The sequence below is a fragment of the Rana temporaria genome, chromosome 11, assembly GCF_905171775.1.
Source record: "Rana temporaria chromosome 11, aRanTem1.1, whole genome shotgun sequence".
Lineage (NCBI taxonomy): Eukaryota > Metazoa > Chordata > Amphibia > Anura > Ranidae > Rana > Rana temporaria.
In genome coordinates this window covers 114,572,779-114,592,827 of record NC_053499.1, presented here as the reverse complement: position 1 = coordinate 114,592,827, position 20,049 = coordinate 114,572,779, and the positions used below count along the sequence as shown (strand labels likewise).

Here is a 20,049-nt window from a genome sequence, read left to right as displayed (position 1 = left end):
TTTGCATATTGGCAAATGTGTATATCCCCCCTCCTTTTGGTGTTGCAAACCTCTGCGGTTTAACCACTTAAGACCCGGACCAAAATGCAGCTAAAGGACCCGGCCAGGTTTTGCGATTTGGCACTGCGTCTCTTTAACAGACAATTGTGCGGTCGTGCGACGTGGCTCCCAAACAAAATTGTCGTCCTTTTTTTCCCACAAATAGAGCTTTCTTTTGGTGGTATTTGATCACCTCTGCGGTTTTTATTTTTTGCGCTATAAACAAAAATAGAGCTTTTTGCTATAATAAATATCCCCCAAAAATATATAAAAAAACATTTTTTTTCCTCAGTTTAGGCCGATACGTATTCTTCTACCTATTTTTGGTAAAAAAAATCGCAATAAGCGTTTATCGGTTGGTTTGTGCAAAATTTATAGTGTTTACAAAATAGGGGATAGTTTTATTGCATTTTTATAAAAAAAAATATTTTTTACAACTTATGGCGGCGATCAGCGATTTTTTTCGTGACTGCGACATTATGGCGGACACTTCGGACAATTTTGACACATTTTTGGGACCATTGTCATTTTCACAGCAAAAAATGCATTTAAAATGCATTGTTTATTGTGAAAATGACAGTTGCAGTTTGGGAGTTAACCACAGGGGGCGCTGATGGGGTTATGTGTGACCTCATGTGTGTTTACAACTGTAGGGGGGTGTGGCTGTAGGTGTGATGTCATTGATTATGTATCCCTATAAAAGGGATCACACGATCGATGACGCCGCCATAGTGAAGAACGGGGAAGCCGTGTTTACACACGGCTCTCCCCGTTCTTTAACTCCCGCGACCCACGGCTGGACCATAGCACAGCACGTACCTGTACGTGCATGTGCCCAGCCGTGCCATTCTGCCGATGTATATGTGCAGGAGGCGGTCCTTAAGTGGTTAATGGAGTTTGTCCTGGATAAGCCGGGAGTGCCGGTGATAGTGATCGGGGACTTTAACATGGTTATGGACCGTAAACTATATAGGTTTCCCCCAGGGACACAAACGAGTAACGTTATTGATAACCGATTGCGCGAATTTTTGAGAGAAACTGGTTTGAAGGACAATTGGAGAATAGAGAACCTGGGAGTGTGACGGTACTTGTGCTTTTCCAGGACACACTCCACGCTCTCCAGGATTGATCTAATTTTGGGAAACGAGGAGATGATGCTGGTGATAAAGAATGTGAATTATATGCCAAGGGACCTGTCCGACCATTCTCCGGTGACAGTGCCACTAGAAGTGGGTGAAAGTAACCATCCTGGGGAGTGGAGGATAAGTCCCTTCTGGATTGAATTGATGGGGGAGCCGGATGAGGTATTGGTGGCCTTGAATGAGTTTGTTGATCTAAATAGAGACGTGTGTTGGCACACTTAGTTAGGGTGAACTCTACCTCATCTGTGGTACCCACAATTGTTACAGGGGATGGAAGGGTATCCTCACATATACCAGAAATAGTGGGTAGGTTTAGAGAATATTATGAAGATCTGTATAGTTCCCGACAGGAGGAGATGGGGGATGAGATGGACGCCTTTTATGGGGATCCTTCCCTTAATGAAAGGGCTTAACGTTAGAGGAAATACAGCGAGTTACGGATGAGATGGCGGGACAGAAATCCCCGGGCCCAGATGTGCTGCTGGCCAAGATTTATCGCATTATGGGAAGGTGCTACTACCGGAGTTGATGAGGGTCTTAAACTGGTCAGTGACAAAGGGAGAGCTTTTTTTAGGTACTTACAGATCAGGCAACAGTTTAGAGGGAGGACTTTGGAATGGAGCACGATACCCATACTCCAAAAAATTCAAGAAATATGACAAAATCTGGAAACCTTGGTGGGAAGCAAGAGGTATCAATATTTAAATAACAAAAGAGAGGAAAGGTATTGAGATGACGTGGGGTGACCTAGAAGGAACCAAGATAAAGGAGAGTGTAAGGGATGGATGAGAAGGTTATGTGGATGGTGGTTGAAGAGAGAAGTGGCTGATCAAGTATATAGAGTTAAATGGGGTATGAGATGGGCTTTTTTTGCGGATGAAGAAAACCCCTAATTAGGAAACACTGAAGGCATTACTTTTTATTTAATTTTTAAATAGTATACTTCTTATAGCTGGGTGGGAAGAAGTGGAGGGGGGTTAGGATGTTGGGGGTATGATTGCTAAGTTGTATATTGTAATAAAACGAAAAAAAAATTCTCAATAAAAAATTAAGTTAAAAAAAAAAGATTTAAGAAGAAAAAAAAAAAGCTGGTGTTCCTGATGATTGAAGATCCTCTTTACTTGGCTTGATTTACAAGGCTTGATTAGACCCATATGGGTCTTCTTTTGATCTGACACTCAGAGGTGGATGGTGGTGTACATCCATTAATTTGTGGCATGAAATTGCATTACATACTTGCAAGTATCACTCATCTCAGAATCATCACTATGGACTTTTTTTCACTTTTTTTAATTGTTTCATTTTTCTGACTTATTTTGATGGTATTCACTTTTGTGTCTTAATATTTCTGTTTTAGTTGTGTAGATAGATATTTTACAGGATTCATTTATACTGCTAAATAAGCGCACCGTTATTTGCATATTTAATTTCTTATGAGTGTGAGTTCCATAGGTATGCGCAGCCTAATGCATTAGGGTGTGCACCCCAAAGCTCAAACACATATATGTTGCATGTATATTGTCCCGGTACATTAATCTCCCTGCTGGCACAGTGAAGGAGAAGCAAGTAAGCACTTTTCTTATGGCAGAGCGGGTAAGAGGGAGATCTTTCCCATCTCCCCACTGGCACACAAAGCAATAATGCTAATGTGCACTAGATGATTAGGGTGTGCCCAGCCACACCTGGCACACCCTGTGCGCAGGCCTATGGTGAGTTCACTTATTAAATGGTAGCAGCTGTTCTTTTTGTTCACATCAATTAATTCTTTCATAGCAGCGCACAAGTTCTTTATTGTAATGCTGCTACCTGTAGTGACTCATACACTCTGCGGTACTTACTGCTGACCCATGCACTCTGTGTTACTTACTACTGACCTCTAAGCCCTGTGTTATTTACTAGTGGCACCTGCAGTCTGCTTTACATACTACTGAAGTCTGAAATCTGTGTTACATATTAATGACCATGGAACTTTCTGTTACTTAATTCTGCTCTCTGCTCTCTGCACTCTGCGTTACATACCACTGACCTCTGAACTCTGTGTTACTACTGTCTTCTGCACTCTTCATTATTTACTACTGACATATGAACTCTGCGCTACTTAATACTGACCCCTAAACTCTGCATTACTTATTACTGACCCCTGAATTCTGCATTACCTATTATTGACCCCTGATCTTTGCATTACTTATTACTGACCCCTAAACTCTGCATTACTTATTACTGACCCCTGAACGCTGCATCATTTATGTAGACCCCTGGGGCCAGATTCTCAAAGGACTTACGACAGCGTATCTCCACGTACGCTGTCGTAAGTCCGAATCCGAGCCGTCGTATCTATGCGCCTGATTCATAGAATCAGTTACGCATAGATTAGGGCAAGATACGAGCGGCGTAAGTCTCCTACGCCGTCGTATCTTGGGGTGCATATTTACGCTGGCCGCTAGCTGGCGCTTCCGTTGATCTCCGCGTTGAATATGTAAATTAGGTAGATTTTAACGTCCGATTACGTCCGATTCACGAACGTACTTGCCCCGCTACGCCGTTCACGTTAGGCTTACGTCTGGGGTAAAGTTACTCCTGCTATATGAGGCGCAGCCAATGCAAAGTGGACGTCGGCACAAGCGTAACTTCTTACGTTGTTTACGTAAGTCGTACGTGAATGGGGCTGTGCGTATGTTACGTTCACGTCACAGGCATTGAGCCGGCGTAACTTAGGGAAAAAATTTGACATGATACTGAGCATGCGCCGTTCTTTAAGCGCGTCATTTACGCGGGGTCACAATTGATTTACATACAACACGCCCACCTCTTCCACATTTGAATTAGGCGGGCTTACGCCGGCCAATTTACGCTACGCCGCCTTACGGAGCAAGTGCTTTGTGAATACTGCACTTGCCCGTCTAAGTTGCGGAGGCGTAGCGTAAATAGGATACGCTATGCTTGAACAAAGATACGCGCTCCTACGTGAATCTGGCCCCTGAACTCTGCATAATTTATTACTGACCCCTAAACTCTGCATTACTTAGTATTGACCCCTGAACTCTTCTAGCATTCACTACTTCAAAATGGGGTCTTGTTAGGTTATATAAAAATAAAAAAACCTTGCAGCATCCTGATGACCTTTGATCCATTCCATGTTATTCAGGTATCTCCACCTTTCCAGGGTTGCCTACCTTTACTGTATATCATCTTTGTCAAATCTTTAGCAATACGTAATGGAAAATGTATTGGGAATATTGCATAACTGCTTATAGTATGCATCCAGATATGTATGTGTGTATATATTACATCAAAAGAGGTTGACATTGTCATATTCTATCATATACATTTACTTTCCTACCTTGCTTTTTACTGGAATCTTCTTCTTTAGATTGTTCTACAGTAATTTCAACATCATGTTCTCCAACCATTTTTTGGTGGACTTCTTTTAAAAGCTTTTCTTTCCAATCTCTGTACATATCACTATTTAGTATGCTTTCAAGGGGATCTCCATGGACATGGGTTGGCTCGATTTGGCATTTTACAGGGCTATCCTTGTCACAAACAAATCCTGAACAGTGTTGTACAATGTCTTTTTTAGTATTAGGAATAAACGTGACGTCCCTGGCTATTGATGAGTCTGATGTGGGACATTTTTTCTTCTGTGACTGGCAGTCCAGTGTGGAGTCTAAAATTTTAAATACATCTGGTATGAAGCTTCCAAACTGTCCATCACAGTGTGGATGCACAAGACCACAACACAATGAACGATTGCAGCATCCTAAGTGTCAAAAAAAAGAAAAGTAAATTAAATACCATGTAGAATTTATCTGTTTAAATATTTTATGCTGATGACCACAGAAAATGCTCTCTAAAAATACAACATTTGCAGGAATTTATCAGATTCCAGCATATAACTCAAAACTAGGATCTTAAGCAAACAACATTGATGGCCAAAAAGTTAGCAGGGTTTTTAAACTAGGCGATTGGGGGGGGGGGGGGGGGGTCCAGAGGTAGAGATAGTCAGAGCGGAACATATTTCAGTGGGTAATATTGGGGGCATTAGTGGTAGAGTAACCAAACCACATAAACCCATGGTAAGTATGGCAAGTCCTAGTTGCAATCTTGAAACACCCAATAAGAGGATAGTATGCGACCAGTCTAAACTATGTGGCATGTTCACCAATGCCAGGAGCCTGGCAGACAAGATGGGTGAACTAGAGATACTGTTTATGGATGAGACGAACACCTCCTAGTTCGGTTCGTGGCACAACATGCGAACGACCAAAAAGTTTGTGCGAAAACTGTTAAAGTCTATGGGACACGAAGGTGAAAAATCAAAAGTGCTAATTTTAACTGGTTCCCGACCGCCTCCTGTAGATTGACGTCGGCAGAATGGCATGGCTGGGCAAAGTAACATATATTTACGTCACTTTTAAATTCCTGCTGTGCCGGAGGCGCGTGCGCCCCTGCCAAAAGCTCCATGATCGTGCCCACGGGACCCGCGGACTCAAAGTCCGCCAATGTCCTGCGATCGGGTAACAGAGCTGCAGAACGGGGAGAGGCAAGCGTAAACATGCATCTCCCCATTCTGCCTAGTGACACTGTCCCTGATCGTCTGTACTCTGTGATCGGGAACAACGATCAGTGACGTGTCACATGTAGCCACACCCCCTAACAGTAAGAATCACTCCCTAGGTCACACTTAACCCCTTCAGCGGCACCTAGTGGTTAACCCCTTCACTGCCAGTGTAATTTTCACAGTAATCAGTGCATATTTATAGCACTAATCGCTCAATTGTCTGTTAAATCAACGCAGTGCCGAATCGCAAACAATGCTCTGGTCTTTGGCCAGCGAAATAGTCCGGGCTGAAGTGGTTAAAAGGCTAATATGCAAGTTATTGCAAAAAAAAGGGTTTGGGGACCTGGGTCCTACCCCAGGGGACATGTATAAATGCAAAAAAAAGTTTTAAAAACGTCAGTTTTTTCAGGATCAGTGATTTTAATAATGCTTAAAGTGAAACAAAGTGTATAAAATAAATATTTCTTTAAATTTCATACCTGGGGGGTGTCTATAGTATGCCTGTAAAGTTGTGCATGTTCCCGTGTTTAGAACAGTCCTTGCAGCAAAATTATATTTCTAAAGGAAAAAAAATTTTTTAAAACTGCTTGCGGCTGTAATGTATTGTCGGGTCCCAGCAATATAGATGAAAATCTATCAGGGAATTAGTAGACCAGACAGTGTGGCCTGCACAGAGGAAACCAAAAACGCATGTAAGTGAAAATATAATAATTTATTAAGGTAAGTGAATATAAACACAACCACCTCCAATATGACACAGTGCAATAAACCAACCATCAGACAGAGACCCACAACTAACAACAGATAGATATGTGCAATAAATGGGAGATACCAGAATCATAAACAAAAGCCAGACCCGGGTCATACACAGGGAGATCTGCAGATGGGTAAGGAATACTGGACAAGGGATGTCCCAGAAACGTAACGTAAGCCAGGACAAGGTCATACACGGGGAGTCAGCAGATGAGGACGGGAAACCAACAGGTCAGGAAGCGGATGGATGGATAGGCTGCAGGACAGGGATCCAATGGAACAGGTACACAGGAGGGACTAGATTGGGATAAGATCAGGATAAGCCCAGGAACAGGCTCAGAATTGGGTCACAGGCAAGCGAGGTCAGGGCGCAAGGAGAGAGATACCAAGGCAACTCAACAGTGTGAGCTTCCGGGTATTTATATGTATGCCTGTAATTAGGCTTAGGTGACACCTGACCGCAGGAGGTGCTGTCTGCTCCATACTGCCAGGATCCATCCACTGGTGGATGCCAGTACTGTGACCCAAAGATGACATAACACCAGCTGGGAGAAGTTCCCCTGGCAGTTCCAAACTGGCAGGAGACACCTGCTGGTGGACCTCAGTACTGCATGCCAAATGATAAATATTACTAGCGGATGGAACCTTTCCTGTCAAAATTATTAAGAAAAACGGCATTGGGCCCCCCCAAGCGGCATTGCCCCCCCCCCAGTCCATTACCAGGCCCGTTGGGTCTGGTATGGATATTAGGGGAACCCTGCACCCAAAAAAAAAGGTGTGGGGCGCCCAGACCCTATATACTCTGAACAGCAGCATACAGGCGGTCCCCGGGTAACAAACAAGATAGGGACTGTAGGTTTGTTCTTAAGTTGAATCTGTTTGTAATTTGGAACAGGTACATTTTTTAAGTGTAGCTCCAGTCAAAAAAATCTATTTTTAAGCTTTTTGGATAGCATAGGGAAGAGTTATCAACCCTGTAACATTTGTTTTGCTGTCTGTGCCCCTGTTCAGAATATTTCACCTCACTTTCTGTCACAATGACAATTTGATTTAGAAAATTTTGGGTTAGTAGGGAAACAAGGATTGGTGATAAAACATCAGTGGAGACACCTTTTTCCCATAATAAATTTTACAGGAGAGAATTTCCCTTCCCAGGGGTAGATTTCCTCTCACTTCCTGTTGTCTCCCTCCGTTTGTAAGTAGGAGTCGTTTGTGAGTCAGATGTTTGAAAGTAGGGGACCGACTGTATATACTATACGACCTGCCCTATATACTCCCTCAGAAAATTGGGCCTCAGGTGTTGGTGGTACCAGAACACTGTAAGCCCTCACAGATGCGCTCAACAGATTGTTGAGCGCAGAAATGGGTCCTGCTGTGAAATATTGGATCAAAAATTGTAATTACATGCCCCTGTTAAACAGGGGCAGAAAAATTGGGCCTTAGGCAGTGGTGGTGGTGCCCTGAACCAAAAATATTCTTAGAAGCTAGCATCATCAAGATTGAGGAGGAATAGGATAGTCACTCAGCATAATAGAATAGTCACTCAGCATAGGCAGTCTTCAAGGGATCCCACATCCATAGAAAAATCAATTGGTTACATCAGCATCAGGTGCTTGGTAGCTGGTGATCCAAGACTGATTAATTTTTATAAATGCGAGCCAATCAACAGAGTCTGTGGACAGGCGCACTCTGATTGGTTACAAAGCCTCCAACAGCACTGAACGTGCGTTCAGAAAGAACACTGGATGCAGGACAAGCCAGTAGCTCAATTGCATATTGAGCAAGCTCTGGCCAGTGGTCCACACTCAAGACCCAGTAACCCAGTGGATGCTCTGTTGGAAAGGTCTCCAAGTCTGATCTTGCCCCTATATATTCCTGCACCATGTAATGCAAACGCTGGCGATGGTTGCTGGAACCAATCAGACCTTGGCGCTGAGGACTGAATAATTGTCTGAAGGCATCCGTCAGCCGGCCACCTTCTCAGCAACACGTTGTCCAGCACTAGGAAATTGTAATCTCCCAATCTCTGGAAACGCATTGCACAAACCTTTCTTCAAGGCCTCCTGAAGATGTTTCATCCTCTGCTCCCTCTGCGAAGGCTGGATAAGTTCTGCAACCTTACCTTTGTAACGTGGATCAAGAAGGGTTGCTAGCCAGTAATGATCCCTCTCCTTGATACCACGAATCCTAGGGTCCTTTTGCAGGCTTTGCAGGATCAGGCAGGCCATGCAGCATAAGTTTGCAGAGGCATTGGATCCTGAGTCCTCTGGATCACCAAGGATCACATGATCCGCAACCACCTCCTCCCAGTCACCTACAACTTCATGGGTTTCTGGGGACTGAAAACGATCCCTTGAAGACTGCCGCTGAGTGTTATTTTCCACCTCCATGCTGACACAATCCTCCTCTTCCTGTGTGTTCGGTGGGCCCGCAGGAATACAATCTAGATAAAGGAGGCCTTGAGAGGTAAAGAAGTCCTCCTCTTCCTCCCGCTGTTCTGCCTCAAGTGCCCTGTCCATTATTCCACGAAGCATGTGCTCCAACAGGAAGACAAGAGGGACAGTATCACTGATGCATGCACTGTCACTGCTCACAATCTTCGTGGCCTCCTGAAATGGTGACAGGACAGTGCATGCATCCTTGATCAGTAGCCACTGGCATGGCAAAAAAGCCAAGCTCCCCTGACCCTGTCCTGGTGTCATACACATACAGGTACTCCTTGATGGCCCTCTGCTGCGTGTGCAGCCACTGCAGCATTGCCAACATTGAGTTCCACCTGGTGGGCATGTCACACATAAGGCGGTTCTTAAGCAGGTTGCATTCCTTTTGAATGTCAGCCAGCCGAGCTCTGGCATTATATGACCAGCAGAAATGACCACAGACTTTCCTGGCCTGCCTCAGGAGATCCTGTAAGCACAGGTACCTGCTCAAGAACCATTGCATCACCAAATTCAGGACATGAGCCAAACAGGGAACATGGGTCAAGTGTCCCTGTCGAAAATACAACCATTCCTGGCTGAAGCTGGCGTGGCGTCAACCACCTCTGAGCCTGCCCCTGCAGAGCTGACAGAATCTCTGCCCCAGTGTGACTCCTGTCCCCTAAGCAGAGCAACTCAAGCACCGCATGGCATTTTTTTGACTGAGTGCTTGTGTAGCCCCTTGAACGCCTACGGAGCACCGCTGGTTCAGAGGACAAATCTGCAGAGGAAGAGGCCATAGAGGAAGAAGAAGAGGAGGGGGTGGAGGAGAGAGCTGTGGCAGAATCACCACTAGCATTTTGGGTGCATGGTGGCGGAACAAGTCCAACAATACTGAACCCTTTCCTGTATCCTTCCCAGCTGCCAGCAGAGTTACCCAGTGCCCCGTGAAAGAAAGGTAACGTCTCTGTCCATGCCTGCTGGACCATGAGTCAGCGGTAATATGCACCTTACTGCTGACCTCCCTGTCCAACGAGGCCAAGACATTGCGTTCCACATGCTGGTAGAGAGCCAGAATGGCTTTCCGTGAAAATAAATGGCGTTTGGGAACCTGCCACTGAGGTACCGCACACTCCACAAATTCACGCAAGGGGGCAGAATCTACCAGATGAAAAGGCAGCAGTTGCAGTGCTAGCAATTTGGCCAAGCTAGCATTCAGACGCTGAGAATGTGGATGGCTGGGACCGAATTTCTTTCTACAGTTTAGCAACTGGGGTAGGGAAATTTGCCTGCTAAAAACGGATGTTGGTGTACCACTAGCAGATTGGCCGCAAGTATTTGGGACACCGAATGCTATACCTACATTCCTCTCAGTGCAGGTTTCTGAGAGGACTGGTGGTATAGTGGGGTTGGAGATCCCAGGAGAGAAGCAAGGAGAGGTCCACCTTGTTCTTTGATGTGGGTCTTTTAAGTGCTCTTGCCAACGGACTGCATGGAAGGTTGTCATATATCTGGTCAAGCATGTGGTGCCCAAGCGACTGCTGTTTTGGCCACGCTTGATCCGCTTCAGACATCGGTTGCAAACAGCAACGGTACGATCTGCTGCACACGTGTCAAAAAAGGGCCACACCAAAGAACTTTTGAAAATAAACAGGGAGTCAGCAGCACCCTTCACCTGCTTAGCTCTGTGGTGTGATGCAATAGGGTGGCTGCCCCTAAGCTGCCCCCTGGAGGGCATCCTGCCTTATCGGAGATGTGCCTCCTCTTCCTCCTCCTCCTCCCACTTCTCCTCCTCCTTCTCTCTTCTATTAGGGACCCAAGTAGAGTCAGTGTCAGATGTGTACACACCGAGGTCGAGATGCCGAAATCCGTTCACCTTTGCGACTTAGCGCACTCCGCCCCCTGGTGGTGAGACAGCCGGAGGATGGCGCGAAGAGGCATAAAGAGAGCATAAAAAAACAAGAAATTCTTAAGTAATGTATACAGTAACAGTAAAAAAGGGAGGACAGACCATATTGGCCCCATAAAAAATGAGGAAGGACATCTGGTTACAAAAGATGGGGAGATGGTGAAGGTATTGAATTTATTATTCTCCTTAGTCTTCACGAGGGAATCGGGGGGCTTCAGTAACCAAAACTGCAGTGTCTATCCCCCTCACACATCACAGGAAGCACCTCCATGATTAACAGAGGACCGAATTAAAATTAGAATTGGGAAAATTAACATTAAAAAATCACCGGGACCAGATGGTTTGCACCCGAGGATACTTAGGGAACTCAGTCAAGTAATTTCCAGACCATTGTTCCTATTTTTTACTGACAGTCTACTGACTGGAATGGTACCAGCTGATTGGAGGAAAGCCAATGTAGCACCAATATTTAAAAAGGGCCCAAAATACATCACTGGGAATTACAGACCAGTTAGCCTAACATCAATAGTATGTAATCTCTTGGAGGGAATGATAAGGGGCTATATACAGGTTTTTAGTAATGAGAACAGTATCATTAGCAGTGGATTCATGAAGATTCGTTCTTGCCAAACCAATCTATTAATCTTCTATGAGGAAGTGATTTGCCATCTAGATAAAGGAAGGCCGTAGACGTGGTGTATCTGGATTTTGCAAAAGCATTTGACACAGTTCCCTATAAATGTTTACTGTACAAAATAAGGTCCATTGGCATGGACCAGAGGGGGAGTACATGGATTGAAAACTGGCTACAAGGGTGAGTTCAGAGGGTGGTGATAAATGGGGAAACCTTGCAAAGAGATCTGAACAAATTAATGGGGTGGGCAACTACATGGCAAATGAGGTTCAATGTAGAAAAATGTAAACAAATGCATTTGGTGTAATGACACTGCTTTTGAGTACTAAATTAATAGTGTTGGATCACAGCTGCAGAGGCTACTCAGGTCTAACCACCAGCACACTCTCTATTTAATCAGAAAGTTCGGGGTTAAATCATCACGTCCTCAATCCGAAACCAACATAAAGCTAGCTTATTGACTCATAAGCTAAACTAGGGAAGGAAAAACCCTGTGATAGTGTTTCAGGTAATATGGAGCTTTCCACTATAATTAACATAGACAGTATTCTGCTGATAGTTATGTTTGGGCGATAGTTCATAATATAGTCCAACTATAATGTTACTTCACATTGATAGTCTTAATACAGAGATAAGCATAGTCCTTCTTAATTATCTGAGCACATAGTGGAAACCATAATTGCACTGTCAAATCCAAGCAAATAATGTAGACTGGTTATGATATTAAAGTGGTATGATACTTGCGGTTCTGCTGAGTCCTGTAGTACACAGAATGAGGGCTGCACATGGAGAGTAGAGAAATCACAGGTTCCTGGATGCTGGAAACAATCTGTGTGAAACAGACAGGGTGCAATGGGCTGCAGAAGTGAGTCTTGTTGGAAGCCAGGAGAGAGGTAGACTATGGGCAGGATTCAAGTAGGGTGAGGGGTCTGGAGCTCCGGGGGTTGTAGGACCAGACAGGGTGTTCCCAGGTGACGGCAGGCATCCGACACAATAACGGAACACCCTACCGTCATCTCTGGGACATTTAAATAGCCCCGAATTCGCGGGGAAAATGCGGAAGGACGCTGGGGCGCACTTCCGCGTCCCAGCGTGGAACGCAGACGTCCGCGCACCGGAAGTGACGCGGACGTCTTGCAGAACGGAGCTCAGCTGTCTGAACAAGGCACAGCTGTACTCGTTCTGCAGAGAGGAAGCTGAAAAGGAACATCAGAGATGTTACATACTCCCCTCCTCAAGGGGGCACCACCAGTACTCCCAGAAAGGGAGGGCCGGTTAGGATACCTTTGATGGAATTGTCTGACCAGGCGAGGGGCGTGTATATCTGTAGAATTTTCCCAAGAGTCATCAAATTGGTCATAACCTTTCCAACGTATCAGGTACTGAAGAGTAGAACCACGTTTCCTGGAGTCTAGGATCTTTTCGACTTCATATTCGGTTTCACCTCGTACTTCGACAGGAGGAGGAGGGCATGGCTTCCTGTTAGGAAATGGGTTAGAAATAAAAGGTTTAATGAGAGAAACATGAAATGAAGAATGTATCTTCCAATCTGAGGGTAAAAGTAACTTAACGGCATTCGGATTGATTAATTGTGTTATTTTGAATGGTCCAGTGAATTGGGTGCCTAATTTTTTTGATGGAATCTTAAGGTGAAGATTTCGGGTGGAGAGCCAAACCAAATCCCCTACTTTATATACAGGAGGTACCGACCTATGAGCATCATAATATTGCTTTTGTCTTTGTTGAGCATTATCTAAGTTGGAACGTAGAATGGCCAATGTATTCTTTAGAGTAGAGAGATAATGATCAACTGCTGGAACAGTATTTGGGGGGTAAGTGGTTGGTAAACTGTTGGGGTGAAAACCATAATTTGCAAAGAATGGTGTGAATCTAGACGAAGAACTAGTAGAATTATTGTAAGAAAATTCAGCAAGGGGAAGTAGATGATACCAATCATCTTGAAGATATGTACAATAACATCGTAGGTATTGTTCGAGAATTTGGTTGACACGTTCTGTCTGTCCATTTGTCTGAGGGTGATATGCAGTGGACATGCGGTGGTCGATTTGTAAGGCATTACACAGGGTTTTCCAAAATCTAGAAACAAATTGGCTTCCGCGATCCGAAATGATTTGAGAAGGTAGTCCATGTAATTTGAGAATATTGGTAATAAAAGTTTTTGCTGTCTCAAAGGAAGTTGGTAACTTCTTCAGGGGGATGAAGTGTGCCATCTTTGTTAAAAGGTCTACTGTGACCATGATGGTATTAGCACCGTTAGACCTGGGAAGGTCTACTATAAAGTCCATGGACACAACTTCCCAAGGTCTGTGAGGTACTGGAATGGAGGCGAGTAACCCAAAAGGGGGCTTCCTAGAATGTTTGTTGCGTGCACAAATTTCACATGAACTAACATATTCATGAATGGTTTTAGATAGATTGGGCCACCAATAATCTCTTTTAACGAGATGAGTAGTTTTGTTGATCCCAGGGTGGCCAGCTAAAGGTGAGTCATGAAGATGTCGAAGTAGTACGAGTTGTAAATTGGGGGGAACATAAATCTTGTTGTTATAAGTGTAAACACCATCTGATAGCCTAGTAAGATCCTTTGGTAAGCAGGAGTGATCTTTGGAGAGTGACTGAGAGATTAACTGCCTGAAGGAGGTGGACACACCGATGAAACGATTTGATGGGATAATAGAAAGAGGAGGAATCTCATTGTCTTGGTCCTCATGCATTCGTGACAGGGAGTCCGCCTTGATGTTTTGTGAACCAGGCCTATAGGATATGTAAAAATCAAACCTATCAAAGAATAGACTCCACCTGACCTGGCGGGCTGAGAGTGTTTTACATGCTTTTAGATGTTGTAAGTTTCGGTGATCCGTGAGGATGGTAATTGGGTGTGTGGAACCCTCCAGTAAATGCCTCCAATTTTCTAGAGCATCTTTGATTGCAAGAAGTTCTTTTTCTCCAATAGGATAATTCTTTTCCGCTGGGGATAGTGTCCTGGAGTAAAAAGCAACAGGATGTAGTGGTTCAGAGAGAGATGGGCGTTGTGAAAGTATAGCACCTAAAGCATAATGGGATGCATCTACTTCTACAGTGAAATGATATTGAAGGTTGGGCAATTGTAGAATGGGTGCTGTAGTGTAACAAAGTTTAAGGGAGTCAAAGGATCTCTGGGCTTCGTCTGACCAGGAGAAAGGTATCTTCGTACTGGTGAGGGCACTCAATGGTTTGACAATAGCTGAGAAATTTTTGATAAATTTACGATAATAGTTGGAGAAACCAAGGAAGCGTTGAAGAGCTTTCCTTGAGTGGGGAATTGGCCAGGAAATAATACAATCCACCTTAGAACGATCCATCTGGACACCATCAGGTGTAATTTGATACCCTAGGAATGAAATGCTAGACTGGCTGAAAACACATTTCTCAAGCTTGGCATATAGAGAATGTGTTCTGAGCCTGGCCAGAACCCAACGAACATGTTTAGTGTGTTCCTCAATAGTATCAGAGTAAATCAGTATGTCATCCAGGTATATTACCACACAGATGTCAAGCAGATCTCGGAAGATGTCATTTATGAACCACTGGAATGTCGCGGGTGCGTTGCATAAACCGAAAGGCATTACAGTGTATTCATAGAGTCCATAGCGAGTTTTAAAAGCGGTTTTCCACTCATCTCCTGGTCGAATCCTGATTAGGTTGTAAGCTCCCCTGAGGTCTAATTTTGTGAAGACCTTTGAGGTTTGAAGACGTTCAATGAGTTCTGGAATGAGAGGCAAAGGGTAGCGTTTTTTTACGGTGATACGGTTAAGAGCTCTGTAATCAATAATAGGGCGAAGGGAGCCATCCTTATTTTTGACAAAGAACATGGCAGCACTTGCTGGAGAAGTGGAAGGTCTAATAAAGCCCTTCTTTAAATTTTCATCTAGGTAGACTTTGAGATGTACCAGTTCCGGTTGTGACAGTGGATAGATACGCGCAGTTGGGATTGGACTGTCAGGAATTAATTCAATAGGGCAATCATATATACGATGAGGGGGAAGGAGGTCGGCGTTAGTTTTACTGAAAACATCTAAGAAATCTTGTATGTAAGTAGGTAGATCACTACAGTAAACTTCTGTGGAGAGGATCGTACATATGGGGTAACAAGTACTTTGACAAAAAGTGGAATTTAAATTGAGTGAGTGGTTTGACCAAAGGAAGGTTGGTTGATGCAGTAATAACCAGGGTAGTCCGAGAACTATTGGGAATATTGGAGATGGAATGACGTCAAAGACAAGAGTCTCTGTATGGTTATTTCCACAAGTGACCAGAAGGGGTGAGGTTTGAGAGGAGATTGGACCAGAAGCAGAACTAGAACCGTCAATAAAAGTGACAGAGAGAGGATTATGTTTAAGCACACACGGAATTTTATTTGTATTCACAATTTGCAAATCAATAACGTTGCCACAGGCACCGGTGTCGACCATTGCGTCGATGGTAATTCTATCTTGGTCCCACTGTAAGGTAAGAGTGATATAAATGAAACGATTAGTGGTAGTACCAGGTGGAATGGTCTTACATATGTTAGATATGTTACCTTCATAATTCCTCTTAAGGAGTGGACAGGTAGAAACTATGTGATCAGGAGCTGAACAATAAAGGCAAAGGTTATGAGCTCTGCGGCGTTGTTTCTCAGCCTGTGACAGAGGGCCTTTGACAGCACCAAGTTCCATGGGGACATCTTTTGGTGGTGACTTAGACCTTCTGATTTGTGGAGGAAGATAAGTGTTGACACGTTCGGCCTTCCTTTCTCTGAGGCGACGATCTATGGTGAGTGAAAGATGCATAAGATCTTCTAAAGTGGGAGGAAGTTCTACACGTGCAATCTCATCTTTCATTGGTTCAGATAAACCAAGTCTGAATTGGTTTCTCAAGGCAATATCAGTCCACTGGGTCTCCCGGCTCCAACATTTAAATTCTGATATGAAATCCTCTACTGGTCTTTTCCCTTGTTTAAGGCTTCTAATAGTATTTTCAGCAGTAAGCTGCTTATTAGGATCTTCGTATAAAAGTGACATCTCATCCAAAAAAGTATCAAATGCACCAAGTAAATCACCATGTTCTTCCACATAAGCATCAGCCCAGACTCTAGGTTCTCCTTTTAAATAAGAAATAAGGGTGAGAATTCGAACCCTGTCTGAATAATAGGTGCGGGGGCGCAGTTCAAACATGAGGCGGCAAGAACTGATGAACTGACGAAAAATCTTTCGGTCTCCTGAAAAGGGTTCTGGGGGGCAAACCTTAGGTTCAGGTCTGTCCCTAGCTTGAACAAAATTTTGGTTGCGTAAAGCATCATTTTCTACACGAAGTTCATTCATAGTAGCAGTGAGGTTATCCACTCTTTGTGAAAGTCCAACAAGGTGGTTTGCAAGCTCTGCTGGATCCATTTACAATTTCTTATTGGTTCCGTTATTATGTAATGACACTGCTTTTGAGTACTAAATTAATAGTGTTGGATCACAGCTGCAGAGGCTACTCAGGTCTAACCACCAGCACACTCTCTATTTAATCAGAAAGTTCGGGGTTAAATCATCACGTCCTCAATCCGAAACCAACATAAAGCTAGCTTATTGACTCATAAGCTAAACTAGGGAAGGAAAAACCCTGTGATAGTGTTTCAGGTAATATGGAGCTTTCCACTATAATTAACATAGACAGTATTCTGCTGATAGTTATGTTTGGGCGATAGTTCATAATATAGTCCAACTATAATGTTACTTCACATTGATAGTCTTAATACAGAGATAAGCATAGTCCTTCTTAATTATCTGAGCACATAGTGGAAACCATAATTGCACTGTCAAATCCAAGCAAATAATGTAGACTGGTTATGATATTAAAGTGGTATGATACTTGCGGTTCTGCTGAGTCCTGTAGTACACAGAATGAGGGCTGCACATGGAGAGTAGAGAAATCACAGGTTCCTGGATGCTGGAAACAATCTGTGTGAAACAGACAGGGTGCAATGGGCTGCAGAAGTGAGTCTTGTTGGAAGCCAGGAGAGAGGTAGACTATGGGCAGGATTCAAGTAGGGTGAGGGGTCTGGAGCTCCGGGGGTTGTAGGACCAGACAGGGTGTTCCCAGGTGACGGCAGGCATCCGACACAATAACGGAACACCCTACCGTCATCTCTGGGACATTTAAATAGCCCCGAATTCGCGGGGAAAATGCGGAAGGACGCTGGGGCGCACTTCCGCGTCCCAGCGTGGAACGCAGACGTCCGCGCACCGGAAGTGACGCGGACGTCTTGCAGAACGGAGCTCAGCTGTCTGAACAAGGCACAGCTGTACTCGTTCTGCAGAGAGGAAGCTGAAAAGGAACATCAGAGATGTTACATTTGGGTGGCAAAAATACGAATGCAATCTATACACTGGGGGGAGACCCTCTGGTGGAATCTAGGATGGAAAAGGACCTGGGGGTCCTAGTAGATAATAGGCTCAGCAATGGCATACAATGCCAAGCTGCTGCTAACAAAGAAAACAGAATATTGGTATGCATTAAAAAGGGGATTAACTCCAGAGATAAAAAGATAATTCTTCTGCTCTACAAGACTCTGGTCCGGCCGTAACTAGTATGCTGTCCAGTTCTGGGCAGCAGTCCTCAGGAAGGATTTAATGTAAATGGAGAGCGTACAAAGAAGGTCAACAAAGCTAATAAAGGTTCTGGATGATATTATTTATGAGAAAAGGTTGCGAGCAAAGAACGTATTCTCTCTGGAGAAGAGACGCTTTGCGTCTCCCCGCAGGGATTTAGTCCCAAGGGAGGGGGCGAGCACGCTGACTAACCCCCAGTTAGAATAGCTCGGATGATGGGGGCAAGCTTACCGAGGATCACTGAAACATCTCAAACTGATATCAAAACTAATGCCAGTGCTAAGTGATAACAAAGGCACTTCCAGTGGTGGAAGTGCTCATAGTCACCTGCTAAAATTCCCCTAAATGACATCACATTGGGCCAGCAGATAGGGTTGGGTTAAATCCATATTTGTGGATTATTGGACATACAATGATGACCTAACCACACAGGTACTGCTATTGGCTGTTGGTGCCACTTATCCCAGGATGAACACCGGGGATGGGGACCTGCCCAACTGATGTTCCATTTGATGGTCGTCATGTGACATGCACAAACCAGTTTCTTAGTCGAACAATTAGTACTCAATTAGGCCAAAAATGACCCCAAATATGCAACAGACAGACTGAAAGATCTTTAACCTGTGTATGTTTAATTACAATACATTTTGCTAAATAAAACAGGATTAACTCGCATTAAGATGTTCCTATAGAGAAAAGCCGAAAACAAATCAATTGGTTGCAAAAACCATGAGCAAAAAAAGTATACATTCCAGCTTTACTTCTCATTCAGAAAACTACAAAAGCCCAGAATTTTCATTACACCAACACTGGAGCTCTCAAGATTTAACCCTATCAATTCCAGGACAACAGGTAAGAGTCAACAGCGCTCAAAGTATGACTCACAACAAGTAAATAATTCCATAATCACTTTACATACCTCTTCAAAGATATCAAGCAGGAAGGAAATCACCTAAATGCCCTCTTCAGAGTTGTCATTGAGAATGCAAAGAAAAAAAAAACCTTCATGCTATTGACACAAAGAGCCCTGGGAGGAAGTTACAGTACATATTGTAACTTCCTCTCGAGGATGTCTTAGAGGAGGGTAGGTGGAGCATTAGGCTACTAAGTTCTGCTGCCAGTGCCACACTTACTAGTGCCACAACTGCCAGTTGTATTAAGTGCGGCCGCCGGTCTGTTCGAACGTCAGGCTGTCAGGCTATCATACCGACAGCAGTGCGAGCGACCGCTTCATGGGGGTGCCTGACTGATTTGCCTCCTGGACTCTGCCCCCCGGCTCAGTCCGCCCAATAAGGCTGTTGCTACACTAAAAGTGTGGAGCAAGCCGGCGGACACTCTTTTTGTGTGGGAGCCAGGAGGAGGCTGTTTTTTTGTGCAGGGAAGAAGGAGACCTTTTTGCCGCCCCCTCCCTGCAAAGTGCCACCCTAGGCCTGGGCCTTGTCGGCCTAGGCCAAGATACAGCATTGCCTCTGCCCCAGTCTCAAGTCTTTTGCAGACTCTAACAGGTTTTCCATCCTCCCATCAACGTTGACCAGCTTCCCTCTCCCTGCTGAAGAAAAGCATCCCCACAACATGATGCTGCCACCCCCATGTTTCATCATGGGGATAATGTTTTTAGGGTAATGTGCAGTGGTAGTTTTCTACCACACTTCTTATGGCTTTCTTTCAACAATGGCTTTCTTCTTGCTACTCTTCCATTAAGGCCAGATTTGTGGAGTGCACGACTAATAGTTGTCCTGTGGACAAATTCTCCCAACTGACCCGTGAAACTTTGCAACTCCTCCAGAGTTACCATAGGCTTTCTTGACTGCTTCCCTTATTATTGCTCTCGTTGCCCTGCCTGCAGGGCCGGACTGGGAATAAAAGCCAGCCCTGGAAAGAATTTCATACCAGCCCCACAGCATTATTATACCAGCGTAACAGCATAGCGTCATTATTTTCTTGTTCATGAAAGGG

At 44.3% G+C, this 20,049-nt stretch overlaps 1 protein-coding gene across 1 annotated transcript in view; it reads right to left on the bottom strand.

The window, feature by feature from the left end:
- LOC120917519 (probable ATP-dependent helicase PF08_0048) overlaps positions 1–20,049 on the bottom strand; it is a 74,386-nt gene that overhangs the window by 45,482 nt on the left and 8,855 nt on the right. The window contains exon 4 of the mRNA XM_040328869.1: positions 4,522–4,941. Coding sequence (XP_040184803.1) covers positions 4,522–4,941 — 420 coding nt within the window. The remainder of the gene's footprint in view (positions 1–4,521; positions 4,942–20,049) is intronic.